We start from the raw sequence: 19,851 nt of genomic DNA, 5'->3' as shown, positions 1-19,851 counted from the left end.
CACTTAAAACAGTAACAGCTGGAATTCAGAGGAGCTTAGTCAAGGCACTATCATCAAGTACCAGGGAGAGTCCCCACATCTATCTCAAGCTCTAAGATAATACCATCAACGCAGTGTTTCTTCTGATGAGATGAAAATGCAACATCAGTAACTGTATTTCACTTTCAGTTTTTGATAGCAGCAATACTCCAAATATGTTCTTTTAATTAAAATTATATTTTTACTAGTTATAATGGGTTCTCAGAGTTAGCTTCATCATTTGCTTGGTGATAGGGTATCATATCAGAGAAGGCAATGGCACCCCACTCCGGTACTCTTGCCTGGAAAATCCCATGGACGGAGGAGCCTGGTAGGCTGCAGTCCATGGGGTCGCTAAGAGTCGGACATGGCTGAGCGACTTCACTTTCACTTTTTACTTTCATGCATTGGAGAAGGAAATGGCAACCCACTCCAGTGTTCTTGCCTGGAGAATCCCAGGGACGGGGGAGCCTGGTGGGCTGCCGTCTATGGGGTCGCACAGAGGCGGACACAACTGAAGCGACTTAGCAGTAGCAGCAGCAGCAGGGTATCATATATTCTCCTTACTTAAATGTTGAGATGGGCACACCTTTGCCCTTCTTCAGCCTGTTGTTTAGCTATAAGTCCGCTGACTTAGTTCTGCTTTTGAGTTTAACAACTCCCTTTTAGCTCAGAATGAGCCTTTTCCTGTTTATTGAACCCAGTATGCTCCCTTTACTCTCATCACAAATGGCCCAATTTTTATTGCATGATCTTACCTTACAAAAAACAAAAACAAAAAACCCACACACACAGAACCTTTTATCTCAAATTGACACTTATCTCACAGATAACCTGGACTTGTTTGACTAGCTTTTGGTTAGTAATCCAAATGGGCCAGCAAAAATCTAGCACTTAAGCTGTTTTCCACCATATGTGTCCTATTTAGGAAGAATTGCAGTCTCTGTGTTTATGTTGGTGTGTGTATTTTAAATATTCCTTTTTTTAAAATGCCAGAATAGCAGTTATGAGGGTAGGGAATTGAACAGGTTTGTCTTTATGTAACCGTCAGCTGGGTTTTTTTTAACAAACGTTAGGAATCACGGGGAACCTGTTTTTAAAGATAATGAGTAGGTATGTATGTGTTCATGGTTTTGTCAGTTAGAGTCACATTTCAGTTGAGAGACTATTCAGCATGAACAAGAGCGAGTGGTTCAGTTTGGTAAAGAAAATTGAGAAGCACTTGATCAAATCTGTCCAAATGTTTGTAAAAAGTAAATAGATAATACGGTAAAGAAAATTAAGAAGCACTTGTTCAGATCTGTCCAAATGTTTGTAAAAAGTAAATAATACTTGGTAAAGAAAATTAAGAAGCACTTGTTCAAATCTGTCCAAATGTTTGTAAAAAGTAAATAAATAATACGCGAGGCAGTTACAAAAACCGATTTGCTTTCATTTGATTTCCAAGTTGTGAAGAAGTATGCTTAACATGAGTCCTCACCCTTGACCTGTCCTCTAGGTGGCGCTGCAGGTGGTGGCTACTCTCAGGTCATTCCTATGGAAGAGGTAACGCAGTCCAGGATTTGGCTGAATCAGATCTTGTATTATAGTTCTTCCTTCCTGGAATTAAAGTCTCTCGCAGAGATCTTAGTAGACAAATGACTCGTTTGCTCAGCAGAAGCAATACTTAGAAGAAAAACATCTTAATTTGTAAACTTCTAAACAGCTTACTTTTTTGATATGACAAGGACTTCAAAGCCTGGCTTTCAGTGGAAATAACGTTAAGCAAGTGATCAGATGTGGCACGAGAGAGGGGAAAGCCAACATGCAGTGAATAAAGTAATAACCACAGAAGTGGGAGCAGCATACAGGAATGGGGCTCCAGTGTACTCCTTGCTCAGTGTTGAAAACACATGAGTGTGTCCTTTCTAATTTGGTGTCGCTATTGATCCCAGTGGTGTGGCTTTTGTGGTTATTGGCCAGATCTCTTGGGGAACGTCACAGTTCCTTCTGAGGACAGACAGTCATTTGTTCTCAAGGGCTATTGGGTGTTTGTCCACTAGCTGTGCTGCCATCAGTTTTCCATTGGCTTTCCCATAGAGACAGGTTTGGTCTTGATAGATTGACTGTTGGAAAGGTACAAAGAAGTTTTAAGACTGATGTGGCTTCCACCCTATTGCAGTTTAATCTCCACCTCACTGGTGACATCCATGCCATCACTGCAGCTAATAACCTTGTGGCCGCAGCCATTGATGCCCGTATGTTCCATGAAGAGACCCAGACAGACAAGGTAGGCTGCTCAGACCCCACAGACACTTTCAGAAGGTTTGACTTAATATTGGGCCGGTGGGTGCTGATAATGCAGGTAGCAAGGCAGTGGGGTTCTTTTCATTTAAAAACTCTTGTGCTCCTTTTCTTTAAGGCTCTTTTTAATCGTTTGGTGCCATCAGTAAATGGAGTGAGAAAGTTCTCCGATATCCAAGTCCGAAGGTTGCGGGTAAGCCTTTTCATTGTTCTTTTTTGTTATTATGTGAAATTAGGTGACTGATAAGGAGATTATAATCTCCTTAGAGTAGCCTGTTTTGGACAGGTTCACTTATAGTAATCATAAGGTCATGATATACACAGCGGAGATTGGTGGCAGAGGTTGTTTCTCATCTGTGAGTTTTTAGTGGAAAAAAACAGAGATCTGACAGCCTGCCCTCAGCTAAGAACACTTCCTTTCCAGCATGGGTGTAGGAGTCAGGAAGCCAGCATGGCAGCTTCTGGAGTTTCAATACCTGCTCATCCCAGCATTGGGAGCTTAGCAAGATTGTTACTTCTGTATTTTATTTGAATCTCTAGTGCAAATATATAGTTATTAAACATACGCTATACTGTATGACCCAGAAATTCTTCTAGGTATTTACCCAAGAGAAATGCAAACTTTTATGTGTATTCATTTAAAAACATGGATTTTTTTGGCAACTCTGTTAATAATCTGCAAAATCTAGAAACGACCCAGATGGCCTTCAGTGAATGAATGGATAAACAAACTGGTACATTCGTACCATGAATGAATGAATGTATCAACAGCAACTTGAATGGATCTCAAGGGCATTATGTTTTGTGAAAGAAGGCTGTCTCAAATGGTTGCATACTATATGCTTGCATTTCTTTATATGACATTCTCAAAAGACAAAGCTATAGTGATGGAGAATAGGTCAGTGGGTGCCAGCAGTTATGGGTCAGGGAACAGTGTGACTATAAACGGGTAGCACAAGGGAATTTTAAAAATAAAATTTGAAAGTATATTCCTGTGTTACTTTCACATATGAAAGAAATATTGTACCTATATAAATATCAGACTGCCTGGCACATGTAAGCATTCAGTAAATGGTATGTGCTTCCTTGTTATCAATAGTAGTTATACTCACCTTATTTTTAATTTTTTGCAACTTATATTTTGATGCTGTAAGAATAGTACACAAGCTCCCCTGTACCCAGATGCAGTAATTGTTTACATTTTGCCCTACTTGCTTCACAATGCTGTCCCATTTATACATACGCATTTTTCTCTAGACAGGAGAAAAAGTGACTTTTACATAGTTTGATATTGCTTAGCTTCTCTTGTTTTCACACCTCCCAAAAAATACTGTGCAGAAAGTAAGTCAGCTACTACCTTGTTTTGTCAAAGAATTGTGTTCTACAAGTATGGTGGAAAAAGCAGGCAACTGATCTTAACCTTTGGTTGGTGGAACTTTCTGTCAATGTGTGGGGATGGGCTGGACTCAGTGTTTAAATGATCCTTTAAAAAGCTCTAGGGTTTGAAAACGAGGAATTTGTCCATGGCCACAGAACCCCTCGACATGTTAGAACTAGAACATTGGTCCTCTGTTTCCTGGCTCCCAAACTTTCTCTCTTGCACTTTGTTACCTCAGTCTAACCCCCTAGCTTAGTCAAGAGTGGGTTGTCAGGACTTCCCTGGTTGTCCAGTGGCTAAGACTCCATACTTCCAATGCAGGGGGCCTGGATTCATTCCCTGGTCAGGGAACTAGATCCCACATGCTGCAACCAAGAGTTTGCATACTGCAACTAAAGATGCTGCAATGAAGATCAAAGATCCCGCATGCTACAGCTAAGACCCAGTGCAACCAAATAAATAAATAAGAGTGGATTATCAATAGCAGACTCTCAACTTAGTGACTTAAGGTTTTGCTGACCTCTGCAAACAATGTCATGTTCCAGGCTTGTGGGGCTGTTTGATAAGCCAGTGAGCACCAACTCTGAAAACACACCTGAAGTTTGAAAACAAAGTCCTGTTGGCATAGGAAGGAAACTATGGGAAGAGTAGGGCTTGCTGGGCCACTCAGCTCGACCAAGAGTTATGAGAAAAGGAGAGTATGTTTTAAAGGAATTTTCCATTTCAGGATGTGACCACGGTACACATTGTAAATAAACAAATTTCCAAGTTCCATGAGGAGGAAGAGACAAAGCTTTCTTGTGCTTTTTGAAACAGTAGAAGGCAGTTAACAATAGGGCTACTTCAAAAGCATGTACTGTGCTAGAGCGATGTCTTTTCTTTTCCTCTGCGTTGAAAAGACTATTTATCCCTTTATATATTTCAAAAGATTAGCACATTATTTTTTTTTTAAAACATTAAAAGTGATTTCCATTGATTTTTATTGATTGTTACTTGTTTTGGCCATTTCTGATTTTGCATTTGACTTGGGCTTCTCAGTTGTTTGATTGAAAAAGCTTTGCACTTCTTTTCCTTTGAATATGTTTGCATATGGTGAATTAGTATGACATGTTTTGGTCACTGTGCTTACATAAGGCTTTGGTTTAGGGAAATGCCTCTGGTGTTCAGTAATAGAGACAAATGTGTTACTAATGCCTTGGTACATGTGTGAGTGGTATTAATAAAGATTTAGCTAAAGGAATCATAATTTGCCCTTCTGAATTTAACATGGTTTATATTTCTTAGAGGGGACCCTATCTGGAGATAGGGATAAAAATTTTTTTTTAAATTTTGTTTGCTTTGTTTTGTCTTATTTTTGTTTTAATTTTTTTATCTCTTCAGAGACTAGGCATTGAAAAGACTGACCCTGCCACACTGACGGATGAAGAGATAAACAGATTTGCAAGACTGGACATTGATCCAGAAACTATAACTTGGCAAAGAGGTAACAGAGCAGGGCGTATGCCCCGTGGGTTCAGCTGTGCTGCACACCCCATGCCCTTCCTAAAAGGGGGTACAATGGGAGGTCCAGAGCTTGGGTGTTCTTGTATTCATGGTTAAGGGCTCACCAAGATGGCAACTTACTCCTTTTCCTGGCCACCTCTACCAGTCTCTCTCCTTATTAGCTGTAATCAAACCTCCTTTTGTTTGGTCAGTTGGACATTTTGCTGGCTTTTCAGTGTTCATTGGTGTGAGGATGCTTTTAAGGAAGTTCATGCATAAACCAGAAGTAACATTTTGCAAGTTTCATTTTATGCAGCAAGTTTTGGTGTCATGAAGTAGAGAAGTAATGTTTAATCACTTCTTGAATCATGTTGCCCTTTATTCTTAGAATTCTTGTCTGGCATAAGTGATGTGATTTTTCTTGTAGCTCTGGAGCTTGCCTACTGATTTTTACCTCATTTTGTTAAATTGTCTTTTAACAAAGTAAGTAGCCTTGAAGGTCTAAACATTTAGCAAGTTGGTGAGTGAGATGCCTGGTTTCCCTGCCGTGTGTTGCCTTTCTTTATGTCAGCCAGCATGGCTTAGTTTTTTATTTTGTACTAGCAGTGCCTCCATCCAAACTCTGTCACTGCTGAGAAGGGATTTTTATCCAGGTGCACAGAATGCAGCTAACAAGTAATTTATTGACTGTTCTTGTGATTGTCATTGGCGCAATAACTGTGCTAGCTAATGGCATTTTTAAGGTAACTCTTTTAACATCTAAAACTACACTGGTATTTATCTTCCTTTGTTTCAGTAACTTTAACCCTATGGTATGATACTTTGTGAGGAATAAAGATTCAGTTTGAAAATTTGGTATCTCCTCCACTTTTCCTTTGCTTTATATGTAATTTCATGCTTTCTGAGAAGGTAGAAGCAGACAAGGGAAAAAGTAGATCATACCTGTTGGCTGTTTTATACACAGAAATAAGATACAAGGAACTTGACACTATTAAAAAAAAAAAGGAACTCATTACATCCTTCACTGTCAAAATGGGGTTGTGTGTGTATCTCCAAGTGCTGTACATGACACTGCTTTTAGTATTTAAATATGGTATTATGGGGAAAAATTTAGCATGTTATCAAGTACCTTAAAAATGCCTCTCCTCTTTGGCCCACCCTAAAAGTATGAACTGGTTTGCCACTGTTGTTCAATTTGTATTTTGTTGCTATTTTTGGCATGTCGTACAAAAAACAAAATTGGGAATACATTAAAATGTTCACCATAGTTAGACCTAGGAGGTGGGATTAAGAGTAGGTAGTAGGTTGATCTAAGCCATGTTTTCCAAGGGTATGCAGTTGGATCAATGTGTCCTCAGAATGGAAATTATTTCATCTACACATACTAAGGAAAGAGCAGGTCTATCACCCAGCCTGCTTCAAAAGGCCTTGCCCGTGCCCTGTGTTTTTGGCCCTTGTGGTTCTCAGGGTTGTGTAAAATCAGTGAGTCATCCCATGGAACAGCACAAACCTTGGCCTTTTGAAACAGTGACCTGCTCTGATTTCTGTGGAATTCGGAATATACTTTGAAACAAATTTCAGATTTCTAGTTATTAATAATTGTTTGAATTCTCTAAAAAGCATAAACAAAGCCACTCTACAATCCTGTCTTTGACTCTTGCACATTAACCGTATGTGACCATCATTTCTAAACTTGAACCCATATTCTAGCTTTACCATAAGATTTGAAACCAGATAGTCATGAAATTAGATTTGTTGTTTTAAAATTCTGCAAGTTCCTTTAACTCTATGGTCCTTTTTCCTTTCTGCTGTGTCTACTGTATCTTTCTTCTGCATCTTCCCTTTCTCCTGTAGTGCTGGATACCAATGATAGATTCCTGAGGAAGATCACAATCGGACAGTCTCCAACGGAGAAGGGGCACTCACGGACGGTAACTGTTCCTTTCTAAGTAGATTAGTTCATGGGGACCAGATCCTTGCTGCTTTTCTCCTCCTCCGTCCTTTCCCGATCGATTGATTCTGCCGGGTGTTGTTCCGCCTTCTTCCTTTTAAAGTGGGAGCGAGTAGGTGTGTGGCATTGAGCGCTCTTGACAGCTTTTGCAGTAAATCCTGTGTGTCACCTGTGTATTTTCCCCCAGCATTTTCTCCTAGAGGTGCAGAGCCCCTAGTGAATATCCTTGCACACAAATTGGTTAAAGTTGCTTCTTTTTTGTGGCCGTCTTGCAGTACGTCTCTTTGGTGTGAGAGCTTCCATGTCTCTCCCTGTATATTAGGGAAACCATAATCACATAAGCACAAGCTGCCTCCAGAGGGATTGTTGGTCCTTCTAGGACTTTTATTTCTAAAAACTGCCTATTCAAAGTCTTGGAATATTTAATTACAAACTTTTTTGCTCTTAGGGGATTATTTATTTTCATTAAGTTCTTTGTGTGCTTTTCTTTTATTTTGTCCTTTTAAGTTATTTGTTTAAGCCTAGGATGTAAAGAGAATCCATGCTTCTGGGTTTAACACAGTTTTCCCTGTTGTGTCTTTTCCCTGCCAACAGGCCCAGTTTGATATCTCCGTGGCCAGTGAAATCATGGCTGTCCTGGCTCTCACCAGTTCTCTAGAAGACATGAGAGACAGACTGGGCAAAATGGTGGTAGCGTCCAGCAAGAAAGGGGAACCCATCAGTACTGAGGATCTGGTGGGTCCCAGGGTGATTCCTCTGTGTCTGTATTCCCAGCCTCGCTCAGCAGCTACCAATAACACAAACTATGGTGTAGTTAAGATACTGCAATTAACTAATGAAGTTATATGGTCTTTTTACTTAGTAAATAAATATGAAATTTATAAAAAAAAAAAAACACTTCCACAGAGAGTGACAGGCAGTATGCTCCAGACCACAATTTTCAGGTGGTTTGAGCATTTATATTCAACCTGTGACTATTTGCAAGAGAGGATGTCTGACTTCAGTTTCAGAGAGCATCAAGAGTCCCAAGTCTAAGTCCCTTAGAGATAAGCTTAGAGTCCCACCCCGGCCCCTCCCCACGACAGGCCTCCTTGCACAGAGACCTCTCATCATGAGGCTCATTGGCCCCATAGCCACACTGATGACCATATTGGAAAGAGCTCAACCTGGACTTCTGATGATCCTACTTGGCTAGCTGTCCACGTCAGGATTATTTCTGAACTGTCTACATGGTAAAACGAGGTTTGAAATGAGATAATCTCTAGATTAATTTTTAAAAAGCCTATTTGTGTTGACATACACCAAAATGGTTGGCCTACAATTAGTGGTATGTCAGATGAATTCAAAAAAGGGGGGAAATACTAATTTTTTGTTTTCACAGTTTCTGTTTGTAAGAACAAAAATTGCTTTATATTTTTACCCCAAGCCAGAAACCTAGAAACTCATGGAAATTGAAATCTATAGCTTTATCTTACATTGATACCAGTTTGTTCATCCATGGTTGGATGGCTTAAAAGAGGGTCCTGATATATGAGAATTGATGTTGAACTCCTGGGTAAATTTTCAGTTTAAGGTACAGGACACGCATGCATGCTAAGTCACTTTAGTCCAACTCTTTGCAGCCCTATGGGCTATAGCCCATCAGACTCCTCTGTCCGTGGGATTCTTCAGGCAAGAATACTGGAGTAGGTTACCATACCCTTCTCCAGGGTACCTTCCCAACCCAGGGATCAAACCCATGTCTCCTGCAGCTCCAGCATTGCAGGTAGATTTTTTTTTTTACTGCTGAGCCACAGAAGAAGCCCCATGGTACAAGACACACATGTTAAATTTGGTTTACAGCCATTTTGGTCCAGACACCAGAGTTGCCTATACTTCAGTATTCTAGGAACTAGCGTTTTCATGCTGTCTAAAATGGATTCCCCACATGGATCAGTAACCAGAGCTTCACTGAGATGCTTGTTTCCAGGATTACATATTTTTCCAGAATTTACATATGAATGTCATTTTCATTCTCTATTCTCCTTTTAAGGTAATTGGTAGCTTATAAGTACATGAATGGCTGGTCTAGTTTAGGTAAAAATAATCATTAGTCCAAGATGGCCAAAAATGGAAGACCTAAGAATGTTGAATTTTGGCTTCAAAAGGTAGGTTTTTTTGCTGGTGGGAATCAACCGTTCATGCCTTTGTTTTGTAGGGAGTGAGTGGAGCATTGACAGTTCTTATGAAGGACGCCATCAAGCCCAATCTCATGCAGACATTAGAGGTGAGCAGAGTGACTCCTGCCGTCCTGGACTGGTTGGAAAGCACAGTGTCCCTAGGAGACACTTCTCTCCCTGATCATCTCTTTATTCCCATTCTTCTCATAGGACTGGGACTTCACTGAAATATAAAAGAAGGGGCTTCATACTTGCCCTTTTTCTTTTGGATGCCAACTAATTTTGGTTCCCCTTGACCAAATGGTCCCTTTTGAAGCAGGATTGGCAGCGTCGCTCACAATGTCTTGATTTCCACAGGGCACTCCAGTATTTGTTCACGCTGGGCCGTTTGCCAACATTGCACATGGGAATTCCTCCATCATCGCAGACAGGATTGCACTCAAGCTTGTCGGTCCTGAAGGATTTGTAGGCAAGTACTTTTGCAAAAGCAGTGATAGACCATTTTTCTTTCAGCATCAAGGGAGTTGGGGTAGCATTTTTACAGTTGCTTTTGTCCTTACAGTGACTGAAGCAGGATTCGGAGCAGACATTGGAATGGAGAAGTTCTTTAACATCAAATGCCGGTATTCTGGTCTCCGCCCACACGTGGTGGCACTTGTCGCCACTGTCAGGGCCCTGAAAATGCACGGAGGTGGCCCCACGGTGAGAATCGGGGATCGGAAGTGCCTGATGCTCAGACATGTTCTGACGGCTAAAGGGAAGCTGATGACTCCTGCCTGTTTCTTCATTAAGCTGCTCTTACCACTGTGATTATTAGGGTACCAAGAGCAGGGCACGTCCAGATGGCTCTTGTGCTGGCCATCTCATCACTCAGAGGTATCCCAGCTCTTGGGGAGGGCCGAGGTTGGCCTCATGGTCTGCCTTTCTGAGGAAAACACCTGATAACATCCCAAACCCTCCAAGGACATGTGCTTGGCTGTAATTACTGAAAAACTCCTGTATGTTCAGACTGTTCTTTTTACATCTGAGTCCCATTCCCTCTAATGGTGCCGCTGGCAGCCAGCCAACCAAACTATTTAGCTGAGATAGAGGTCAGCGAGCCAGGCAGGACTGATAACAGCCTGGGCTGGGGAGAGGAGGAGCAGAAGGGCAGGTATGCTGGGACTGCCTCCGGTGATGGAGAAAACAGGTGAGCATGGTTTTCCTTCAGCTCTATCCTGAAACTGTGTTTTCCTCTATTCACACAGCTTAGAAATTGTACTTTTTGCTCTTTTATCGGGCTTCCCAGTTGGCTCAGACGGTAAAGAATCCACCTGCAATACAGGAGACCCAGTTTGATCCCTGGATCAGGAAGAACCCCTGGAGAAGGGAACGGCAGTCCACTCCAGTATTCTTGCTTGGAGAATCCCATGGACAGAGGAGCCTGGTGGGCTCCAGTCTGTGGGGTCGCAGAGTCGGACATGACTGAATGACTAACACTTTCACTATTATAACCTTTTCTTCAGCGCATACATGTGAAGATATGGTTCTCTTTTTCAGGAATTAGTTGATGAAATATTAAATTCCTATCCTCTGGGAGCTGGTCTTGTAGCTTGAGCAGTAAGACCTCCCTCATCTGCGGAAGAAAATCACTGTTTCTTAGTATAGTGATCAGGGCTTTTCCTGATAGACCAGTTCTCAAGAATGTTGGCCTCAGATCTTCCTGACACAAAGTTATTAAAGGCCTAAAAGAGCTTTTGTTTAGGTGAGTTGTGTCTATTGACATTTACCACATTAGGAATGAAATTTTAGCATAAATATTAACATAATTAAATGCTAACATAAATACCTTTTTTTTTTTTAAGTGAAAAGTGACTATATTTTCCAAAACATTTGGACATTGTACTTTTTTAAAATCTCTTCAGTATCCAGTTTAATCAAAGACTGCTGGATTCTCATCTTCAGCATTTGATCTGTTGTGATGTCACATGTCACATAATCTATGGGCAAATCCATTGTAGACTTCCTGAGGGAATGACAGTGAAAAGAGCCATAATATCTTAGGGTTATGGAAGTAGTCCTGACCTCTTGGACCCCAGGAAAGGTTTAGGTCCCCATTAGGGGGAGAACTACCGCCGTCACAGCCCAGCACACCTCTCTGGTCCTCCTCGTTCTATGGCCCTCCTAACCCAGGATACCCCTTTCTGCTGGGCTGCAGGACGGACTCCCTTTCTCTTCCTCATCATAACCAGCGTTCCTCCTCTTCCATCCCCTCACTCATCCTCACGCCATTGCGCCTCTTTTCCTCCTGACCTCATGGTCTGAGGAATCATGTGGGCGTGTCACCAGGTAGCCCTGAGAGAAGAGCTTTGCACACAGCTCTGTCGGGAGCCTGGCCCACGGCTCCTGTGCCTCCTGGAGCCGTGTGAGGCCCGGAGCGTGGGCTCAGCTTTCGGTTTCCTGCCCCGCCTCTCTGAGGCCCCTTTTGGAGTTGGAGTGCACCATGGTGTCTGAGGAAAGGCAGCAGAACACTTGAAAGGTTTCTTAGTCCATTGCCCAGTGGGGTCCCTGGAATCAGCGCCTTCACCCTCAAGCACTTCCGTGTGAATACAGTGGGTCCCACCAGGTACCTCTGTAGCCATAGAGGAAGAAAATCCTTGGGTGTTGCTTCCCTCTTGTTTGTGCTGCTCACACGCCCCAGTTCAGCTCCCACGCACCCAGTTCAGCTCCGCAAGGTGTGGGCTGGCTTGGTGGACCAGCTGATGAATACATTGCCGGGCGCGTCTCAGACTCCACAGCGGACGTCTCAGGGTGGCTCTTGCAGGGCTGACAGCTGCCTTTTTCTCTATACTCAGCTCTACTTCCACCCCCGCTGCTGTGTGCTTCACTCACAGGGGAACACATCGCTTCCCCCGCCCGCCTTCATAGATTCGTCCCTTCTCCTCTCTCTAATTCAGTTCACGAGGGTCTCCGACCCTGATCAAAGCAGTGACTTTTGTTCTGTGCCATAGTTTTGGTCATTTGCTCTAAATCCTTAAGGCAGGAAATAGCTTTCTACTGCTGTATGTCCTCCACCGCACCCCCCAGCCCCCTGCCCCAAGGATGCAGCTTCTGGCTTTGAACAGATGGCAAAGCACCGTTAGAAGCTAAAATCTTACTGTAAGTAAAAATGCCTCTGACTTTGCTTCTTTATCTTCCAGGTTACTGCTGGACTTCCGCTTCCCAAGGCCTACATAGAGGAGGTAACTTCAGTCACTTCTCATTGCTTGCCCTAGGATGCACCACATTCCGAATCAGCATTTCTCAGCCTGGCATTTCTGGAAATGAATGGGCTGTCATATGACCCCGGGCTGTTCCTGGGAGCAAGGGGCCCATAGTGTGCTGAACAATTGTACTAAATGAAACAGGGAAGAAATGCCTCATAAAACAGTTGCCCACATAGGATATCAGTAAAACCACTCCCCTAGACCAGTGGTTGATTCTACCATTTCCCCCCATCCTAGGATATTTGGGAATGTCTAGAGACATTTATTTTTGATTGTTACAACTGGAGGTGGGGAGCGCTACTGGCATTCAGAGCATAGAGGCCTGGGATGCTGCTAAAGAGGGATGCTGTGATTGGTAGGATACCCCTCACTACAAAGAAATAAGAAACCATGCACTAATCTCATGGAGGTTTCCTTGTCTTCCCTGCATTGGCCACTTGATTCACAAATACCATTCAAATCAGAGGCAAGTAGAGAGATTTTCTGAAATGCTTTTTTCTCTGCAGATTTAAATTCATAGTCAAGGGCCAAGATAGGGTCAGCACCCTGGTTATTTTTCTAGGCAAGGTTTTCATAAACTGATGTGGTTTATAGCAGTAAGCAGGAGCTCACAGAATTGTGAGCGTAAAGCTTCTCATGTTCCTATCATTTACCATCAAGAAGCATCTCTGGCGCCAGTTTGGGGTGGTCTTGAGAGAGATGAGGGCACCATATGAGATGGTAAGGTCAGCGGCTATCACCATTGATTCAAGTTCTCTGCCTTCTTTGGAGGCTTTTAAATTTTCAGGCAGTACAGGGTCACTTTTCAGCCCCCAAATGAAGTAATTCAAAAGCAGCTAGCAAAGCATTGCTGGTGCCTTCAGCCTGCCTGTCTTCTGAGTTATGATTTGCCTTTTATGGTCATTTGTGTGATTCACGCGTGGGAGGGGAATTCACAGTTCTGGCCCTCCTGCCACCCCGCAGCCTTTCCTGTGTCTAATTAGAGTGACTGCCCCTCACTGGCCCAGCTGGTGTCTTCATTTAAGAAATTTGCCTTATTTAAAACTGTTTTCAATCAGTCTTACATATTAATTGGTTTTCATGTGACTAGAGGTAAGGAATTAGCTATGCTTTTTAGAATGTCAACTAAATTTTAATCTCAGTTTTCAATGATTAAAGGGGAAAAAAAACATAAATCATGTTTATAATGATCTCAGTTGTTTTGTGCTTGTATCTTACCTTTCTCTCATGGTTTTATGGAGTCCATAAACCAAGCACTACTACTGCTGGGCTTTACCCATGATCTTGGGTACATATTTGTATATGAGACCATGATACTTTCATTGTTAAAATACTTAAATGTATTTTAAGCTTATATAATAATATACATTTTGTAAAAAAAATTAAAATTAAGGTTATAATATATATGATATGAGTCCCCAGTCTAGTGTATATCTCTCAACATTTAAAATTTCATGCATATGCACATGTATTTTTGTATTTATCCAAAAATAGCATTAATTAAGCTCCTCATAGTTTGACAGTTTTAGTACATCTTTGAGAGGTTCTGTGCTAATACAGATTATCTCACTTTTCATGACATGTACAGTGTGTATATCCTAATTCACGATTCAGTCCCCTGTTGGAGGAGGTTTGTGTTGTTTGCAGTCTTCTCATGCTGCAAGCAGTGCTCCAAGAAGCATATTTTAAAATGTTTCCTTAATTACTTTCCTCTTAATTTCATAGTATTTGGTTCTTAAAGATTATATTTATCTTATTTCTGATACAAGGTTTATTATGGTTGAGTTCATTTAAACCTTTTGAAGCCTTACTGATGACTCCACATTTTCTGAAAAATGCCATGCACAGGGCTTCCCTGGTGGCTCAGACGGTAAAGAATCTGCCTGCATACATTGTTGTGAAGTAATTAGCCTCCAACTAATAAAAATAATTGAAAAAAAAAAAAAAAAGAATCTGCCTGCAGTATGGGAGACCCAGGTTTGACCCCTGGGTTGGGAAGATCCCCTGGAGGAGAAAATGGCAACCCACTCCAGTATTCTTGCCTAAGAAATCCCTTGGACAGAGGAGCCTGGGGGGCTGTAGTCCATGGGGTCACAAGAGGCCGGACACAACTGAGTGACTGACACTTTGACTTTTTTATGCACTGTGTGCTAGGCCCTGTCTTCTGATGGCAGGTCTGTGCCATCCTAAACAGTCAGTTTGTACCATTGTGCTGTAGAAGTACATACAATCTATTATAAAACGGGTTGTAAATATAGTTTATTTAAGGGTGTCTGAGTCCCTTCAAACAGCAAATAAGCTCTTAAGATATGGCGTGGTGAGGCAGATGCACAGGCAGATCTCAGCTTCCAGGGCAGCCAGGCCATGAGCACAGCTCGCTGCAGGGTCGCAGGTCACTCGGCACGGCCCGGGGAAACGCATCACCGCCCCTGCACGATGTCGGCTCGTCCTGATGGCAAGTGGCTGCTGGCTCAAGGAGACAGTTTCTCTTTTAAGAAGAACCTGCAGCTGTTTTAAGTTCTGCTCTCTAAGCTTCCAGACCTTCCTCTATTGTTTCTGCAGGACCTGGAGCTGGTTGAAAAAGGCTTCAGTAACTTGAAGAAACAAATTGAAAATGCCAGGATGTTTGGCGTTCCAGTGGTAGTGGCCGTGAATGCCTTCAAGTAAGTATGGGGTGTAAGAGTTGAGGCAGGATTTGACAGAAAACAACAAAATTCTGCAAAGCAATTATCCTTCAATTAAAAAATAAATTAAAAAAAAAAAAGGAGACTGTGGGAAATGGCCAGCAGACATCTCCTGGAGCGGATGTGCAGCCCAGCTCTTAGCTGTGTTCTTTTCTTCAGCTGCTGTCAGTTATCAAGCGTTTGCTTTGGGAGCCGTTGGCGAGCGCCTGCCATGTGACGGGTACTGCGTATGTCACAGGGGACTTGTCACCCTCCCCGCTGAGGGTGTGGAGTCAGATTTGGCTCCTGTGGGTGCCCATCCTCACCAGGTGAAGTGGGTAACACACAGGCCAGAACTTAAATGTTCTTTCCAGTCTCTAAAGGCCTTTTGTGCTAAGATAAGGTCATAGGCCTACAGTTCCATTATTTCTCCAGGTCTGGTGGGATAGTGTCTTGACAGTGTGTTAAGCATAGTGACCTGGAAATGTTCCTGTAAGAGAACTTGCATGGGTTGTTTAGTTATTCTGATGCCGGTTTTGACCTTGTTCTGATGGTCTAGCCACAGCAAAATAGGAAACAAAAATTTTGAGAGGCTGGTGTTTATTGATTCCTTATGACGTGCCTGGAATGTTCTAAGTACTGCCATCTAAGCCTCTTATGACGTCCCAGTGAAATGCAGTGGTTATGCCCATTCTACCCACATGGACACCAAGACATTGCAAGTCATCCAGCTGGTAAATCGTGGCGTCAGGGTTCAAACCCAAGCAGTGTTACTGTTAGTGTCCATTTATCAGTGGGTAATGCACATGGATTATTATGGCAAAAACACGACAAATTCTGTCCTCTCCCCCATCCTCAGTGCTTTAACATGAAGTTCTGCCTTTACAGGACAGATACGGAGGCTGAGCTGGACCTCGTCAGCCGCCTCGCCAAAGAACATGGCGCTTTTGATGCCGTGAAGTGCACTCACTGGGCAGAAGGGGGCAAGGGTGCCCTGGCGCTGGCTGAGGCCGTCCAGAGGGCAGCTGCGGCCCCCAGCAGCTTCCAGCTCCTCTATGACCTCAAGGTGGGTTAACTGCTGTATGCAAAAAAAAGAAAACCAAAAAAGCACAACGAGGTTTCTGTTTAGAGCCCATGTTTAGCAGCTTCAACCTGTGGGTTTGAGTCTCATGGAGGTGAGTTACACGACCACAGCCTGGACTGCCAACTCCAGACAGCTTTCTTAACAACGTACATTGCTGCTTTCTGACCAAGGAGGGCATCCAGACAAGAACACCCCAGGAGGTTGGCTCACGTCCTAACTTTTGAAAAGGCTCATAGTACAGCCCCTTTTTTGGCAGGAGAAAGGCTTACCTGGAGAACCACAGCCTTTAAACCAGGGCACCAGCCATGTTACTGCGAACTGGCACTGGGCTACGTCAAGCTCAGAAGTGTCGTCTGACTGCTTCCCAGCATCGGGGAAAGCAGTGTGGTTCTGCACACACTTCCTGGTATGGGGCTGCCTCGGGTTCAGAGAAGCACTCAGGCACGAAACCAGAGCTCCCTGGCAGGCTTCCGCGTCCTTTCTGTCACTGAGTAAATTATGATACGTCTGGCGTAGGCAGAAGCACTGCTTATTCTGGGGTACAATAAAGTTAGTTCACAAAATGGTTGTTCTTATTATAGGGTTGTACTTTGCTGTCAGTTCTCTGTCCGTTTACATCAGAAGGTGATTGGACATTAAGCAGTCTGCCCACAGCAACAACTGCCAACTTCGTTAGGAACATGGCATGGACCTTGCAGCCAGTTCTGCTTGTGTTATCTAGGCCGCTTTTTGGCCTGGTTTTTAGAAGATAATGATAGACTTTCAAAAACAGCCATAAAAAGGTAGAAGGAAGCAAGCCCTATTACTCATGAATTTTAACAGTCTCTTGTTTTCTTTGCCCCTCGTAGATCTAATCTGCTTATATCTTAATTACAGTTAATTAACATTCTATTGACATGGACATTTCCTATGGAGCTTTAGTTTTATAGGCTGGTTTGAAAACCTGTTCAACCAACTGTCTTCTGGGGAAATGCCATAAACAGAAATTTGCACACAAATACAGAGCATTTAGATACTCTCTCTAAGCCCGCATCCACAGTGCCTGAGTGAGGAACCCCAGTCCTTGGAGATGATGAGGAGGCCTGGAAGAAGTGGGATAATGAGGACTTCATAACCCGTTTCTACTTGGAACTCTTATCTGACAGACGGGAAGCTGTCACATTTTGTCTTATTCAGCTTCTGTTGGTCTTAAATCACTCCTCAACGAAAGTACTTTTGCATCAGAAGTTCTGAATGTGCCTTGGCATTTATAGAGCTCCAGTTATAAGACGCATATGAAAGTAATCTCCATTGGATCTTTGTAAAGCTGCAATTGAATAGCTTCACTTTATTCATGTCCATTATGCAAAGCCCCCTCGTAAATGATCACAGTTTAGTTCAAAAGGAAATACTTGTTTTTGTAGGTAATTATTCTTTTCAGAAAGCAAAACTCACCCAATGTTAGCCTTAGTTGCTAGGGGGCATGGAGTCACATACTGCCTCATTTAAGTGATTTGCTTACCCAGGTTGCCTGTGAGAGTAGCTGTCTTTCCCATTTCCTTTGGGCAGTTTCTCCTTGTGCTGTTTGCTCTTGAATTTTAGTGCCTTGAGCTGGGCTGCAAGAGTATTTCAGAGGCCAGATACCACTTCTGAAGGTTTTGCCCTGGAGGAAGCAGCCCTGGGCTTCCTTGTTAGACCTGGAGGTCACTGGTTGGACCGCTGGCCTCTGTCCGCTGCACAAGGGCCATGAAAAACAGAGCCTTTCCCACCATCCTTGTTGTATGTTGATCATATAAGTCATTAGATTGTTGTTTAAATATGTGGATGATTTTGTTTTTATAACTATTTCCAAAGTAATAGCAGTTGACAGTCATTTGTGTTAAAGGTAGCATCTGTACATACTGGGGGTTCTGTGAATGGGTATCGGTTGTCTTACTTCATAAACAGTATCCCAAGTCTGCTTTGATGGGAGACTGATCGTCAGTATTAGAGCATTATTTTTATTTATGAAGAAATAGTTACTCTTCAGTAGTCAGCAGTATTGTTTACGATGTGCCTAGTAAAATCTTACACATGCACACACACACATACAGTAACTTGACACCTGTAGGACATTTTCTGCTTATAAAATCTGGGACCTTATAGTAAAAAAATGTTTCTAATCCAATAAACCTCAAACTATTTGCCCATCCTTGTATATGTATAAACACCTGTGGCCATTTTGGGGACTCTGACCTGGAATACCACTGTAAGTAAAGGTTCACGTCCTCATTCGTGTCTAGTCATGGTCTCCCCTCTCTCTCTGTTAGCTCCCAGTTGAGGACAAAATCAGGATTATTGCGCAGAAGATATATGGAGCTGACGACATTGAATTGCTCCCCGAAGCCCAGCACAAAGCGGAAGTCTACACCAAGCAGGTAGGTGTGTGGTTGGCGTGTTCTTTCAGCTCTTTACACACCAAGTCTCGGAGGCAGAATGCCCGCGTTCTCCCAGCCCCGCCAAGGCACTGCTGTCCTCCTCTGGGTGGCAGCCGTCTCCCCTCTTAAATACTGAGCATGGATTAGGTGGTCCAGTCCCAAGTTCTTTATCTTCCCAGAGGTGGTATGTGAGTGTGGAAAAATCATGAGGAAATAAGAAATGTCTTACTAAAGCACTGAGAGCTTGCCTTGAGTCGTTATCTTCACATCTGCTCCAGACTATCATTTTAATCAGTTACATAAATGAAAGTGAAATATTCACTTGTGGGATATAGTTGTGAGGGCTCCACTCCTTCACCCAACAAGGATTTTTTTTTTTTTTTTAATTTTATAATGACTAAGCTGGAGGAGAGCGGTGACGTAGACATGGACATAAAGGGAGTTGGGTGTTTCAAGTAAATTGCAGAAGCACAGTGCCCAGATGTTCTTCGTTGCATTGCCAGCCTTTCACTTCTCCCACTTCTGTTCCCATCTTTCTCTAGGGCTTTGGGAATCTGCCCATCTGCATGGCCAAGACACACTTGTCCTTGTCTCACAACCCGGAGCTAAAAGGCGTGCCCACTGGCTTCATCCTGCCCATTCGCGACATCCGCGCCAGCGTCGGGGCCGGCTTTCTGTACCCTCTGGTGGGAACGGTGAGTGAGTGCTGCAAGCAGAGAGGACCGTTTGTTCATCAGTGCTTCTTGAATCGATTACTGCAAACATTACACAAATGCCTAATTAGCAGAGTTCATTGCTAAGGAGAAAGCTGGAGTCGGACCCATTACGATAAATTGTCTTGCTGTGGACCATCTTGGTCTCAGTTCACGGATGATGCCATGACTGCTTGTACTGAATAATAATTGTTTCCCAGTGGCAGTGTGACCTTGTCTGAATCCCGTATGGGCCTAATTCATAGGCTGTGTACAGTACTGTTGTACGTAATCACGGCTGACTTTTATTGGGCACCTTTTACAGACTAACTTAGTCTTCCCAATAGCCTATTTGAGGCTCGGCACTTCCTGGGTCTTATCAACAGGCCTGGAGCTTATGCCTGAAATTCAGGGAATTAACCATGCTTGAGTAAAGAATTTGCCCCTTAAAGTGTAAACGACGCCTGTAGATAAGAAAGATAAGCTGGTTTATTTATGCT

At 43.0% G+C, this 19,851-nt stretch overlaps 1 protein-coding gene across 3 annotated transcripts in view; it reads left to right on the top strand.

The window, feature by feature from the left end:
• MTHFD1 (methylenetetrahydrofolate dehydrogenase, cyclohydrolase and formyltetrahydrofolate synthetase 1) overlaps positions 1–19,851 on the top strand; it is a 60,340-nt gene that overhangs the window by 35,874 nt on the left and 4,615 nt on the right. For all 3 annotated transcript variants that reach the window (XM_061156886.1, XM_061156885.1, XM_061156884.1), the window contains 14 exons: positions 1,517–1,563; positions 2,180–2,287; positions 2,420–2,494; positions 5,060–5,162; positions 7,016–7,092; positions 7,707–7,847; positions 9,310–9,378; positions 9,629–9,740; positions 9,834–9,973; positions 12,451–12,492; positions 15,079–15,179; positions 16,068–16,245; positions 18,552–18,659; positions 19,202–19,354. In XM_061156886.1, the coding sequence (XP_061012869.1) occupies positions 1,517–1,563; positions 2,180–2,287; positions 2,420–2,494; positions 5,060–5,162; positions 7,016–7,092; positions 7,707–7,847; positions 9,310–9,378; positions 9,629–9,740; positions 9,834–9,973; positions 12,451–12,492; positions 15,079–15,179; positions 16,068–16,245; positions 18,552–18,659; positions 19,202–19,354 (1,454 nt within the window). The remainder of the gene's footprint in view (positions 1–1,516; positions 1,564–2,179; positions 2,288–2,419; positions 2,495–5,059; positions 5,163–7,015; positions 7,093–7,706; positions 7,848–9,309; positions 9,379–9,628; positions 9,741–9,833; positions 9,974–12,450; positions 12,493–15,078; positions 15,180–16,067; positions 16,246–18,551; positions 18,660–19,201; positions 19,355–19,851) is intronic.

This window comes from Dama dama, chromosome 12 (genome assembly GCF_033118175.1).
Source record: "Dama dama isolate Ldn47 chromosome 12, ASM3311817v1, whole genome shotgun sequence".
In the NCBI taxonomy this organism is placed as follows: domain Eukaryota; kingdom Metazoa; phylum Chordata; class Mammalia; order Artiodactyla; family Cervidae; genus Dama; species Dama dama.
This window is presented reverse-complemented; position numbering and strand designations above follow the sequence as displayed.